General features: G+C 42.5%; 1 protein-coding gene across 1 annotated transcript; it reads right to left on the bottom strand.

Moving 5' to 3' along the window:
• Nucleotides 1–402: 402 nt before the first annotated feature.
• On the bottom strand, nucleotides 403–1,095 carry TEOVI_000521400 (small GTP-binding protein RAB6, putative; the record flags this gene model as incomplete). Its single annotated transcript, XM_067220701.1, has 1 exon — nucleotides 403–1,095. The coding sequence occupies one exon, from the start codon at nucleotides 1,093–1,095 to the stop codon at nucleotides 403–405; it is 693 nt and encodes a 230-aa protein (XP_067076802.1).
• Between the last annotated feature and the right edge of the window lie 236 nt (nucleotides 1,096–1,331).

Raw genomic sequence — 1,331 nt, 5'->3', positions numbered from 1 at the left:
ATATATATATATATATATATATGTGCAATAGAAGGTGGGGCATTGTCATTACTTCTATGCTTTCCGCTTTCTCCATCTCCATCTCCATCTCCTCCATGCCTCTCTTCATTTTAATTTATTTCAGCTTAAATTCAATTCACTCCCACCCCACACTTCGTACGCTACGTTCATACTTACCGTGACAACCCCTTCCCTCTTCCCAACCTCAGTTTTGTACTTCTTTTCCCCCAAAGGTCCACTCCACTACATGTGACAAACCACTACCACTACCACATCACCAGCAGCAGCAACAACAACAACAACGCCAAGCGCCACCATTTCCATTTCCATCTTCTCCATTTTCCCCTTTCCTTTTCCTTTTTTTTTAAAAAAAAAAAAAAAACTAAATTTTTCAACGTCTGTTTAGCAGCAACCGCCTTCCCGCCAACCGGCCCCTTCGCCGTCTTTTTGTTGCTGCGAAGGCGTAAGAAGAAACGGGTCTCGTCGCTTACCCAACGGCACCGTTCCCTTCTCACAGATTTCCACTACGGGAATGGCCTCCGCCACCTTCCTAAAAAGTGATTTTACATTCGTCCCAGTTTTTGCACTGACTTCAACAAAAATAAGCCGGTTTTCATCCGCGCGTTTCTGCGCCTCATCTGCGCTTACTTCCCTTTTTTCCTGCACATCACATTTGTTTCCCACAAGCGCAATTATGACATCATCCCCTCGCGCCGCCCGGACCTCATCTATCCATTTGAATGTACTGAGAAAAGAAGAACGAGATGTGATGTCGTACACCACAACGGTGGCTGCACTGTTTCGTATATAACTTGGAATGAGTGAACGAAACCGCTCCTGTCCAGCCGTATCCCACACATGCAGTCGTGTCGCCCGGTTATTTATATGCAACGTTTTGGAAAAGAAATCAATACCAATGGTTGCCTGATACTGTTGGTCAAATGTATCATACATAAAACGTGTAATGAGGCTCGTCTTCCCCACAGCCTGATCGCCGAGAAGAACAATTTTATGTTTAACCACCGGTGCGGTTTCAGCAGTGACGCCGTCCCCTCCCTTTTTTGTGGATGCAACTGGCGCTGAGTTTGTTTCCATTCGATTCCTTTAAATTGCCTATGAAGAAATCACACACACACACACACACACACGCACCCCACTTGTTGCTGTTGCACAAAGTCGCTAACTTTTTCCTTTTTTATTTTTTACCTTTATTTATTTATTTATTTCTTTTTATCTTTTTTTTTGTTGTTCTATTCTACTCTATTCTGCTTTTTTCTTTCCTCTTAGCGTATATATATATATATATATTGAAATTATATATTCAACAATCG

The sequence above is a fragment of the Trypanosoma equiperdum genome (assembly GCF_001457755.1).
Source record: "Trypanosoma equiperdum strain OVI genome assembly, contig: ctg_1204, whole genome shotgun sequence".
NCBI lineage: Eukaryota > Euglenozoa > Kinetoplastea > Trypanosomatida > Trypanosomatidae > Trypanosoma > Trypanosoma equiperdum.
Note: the sequence above shows the minus strand (reverse complement) of the source record. Positions and strands in the feature narration are given on the sequence as shown.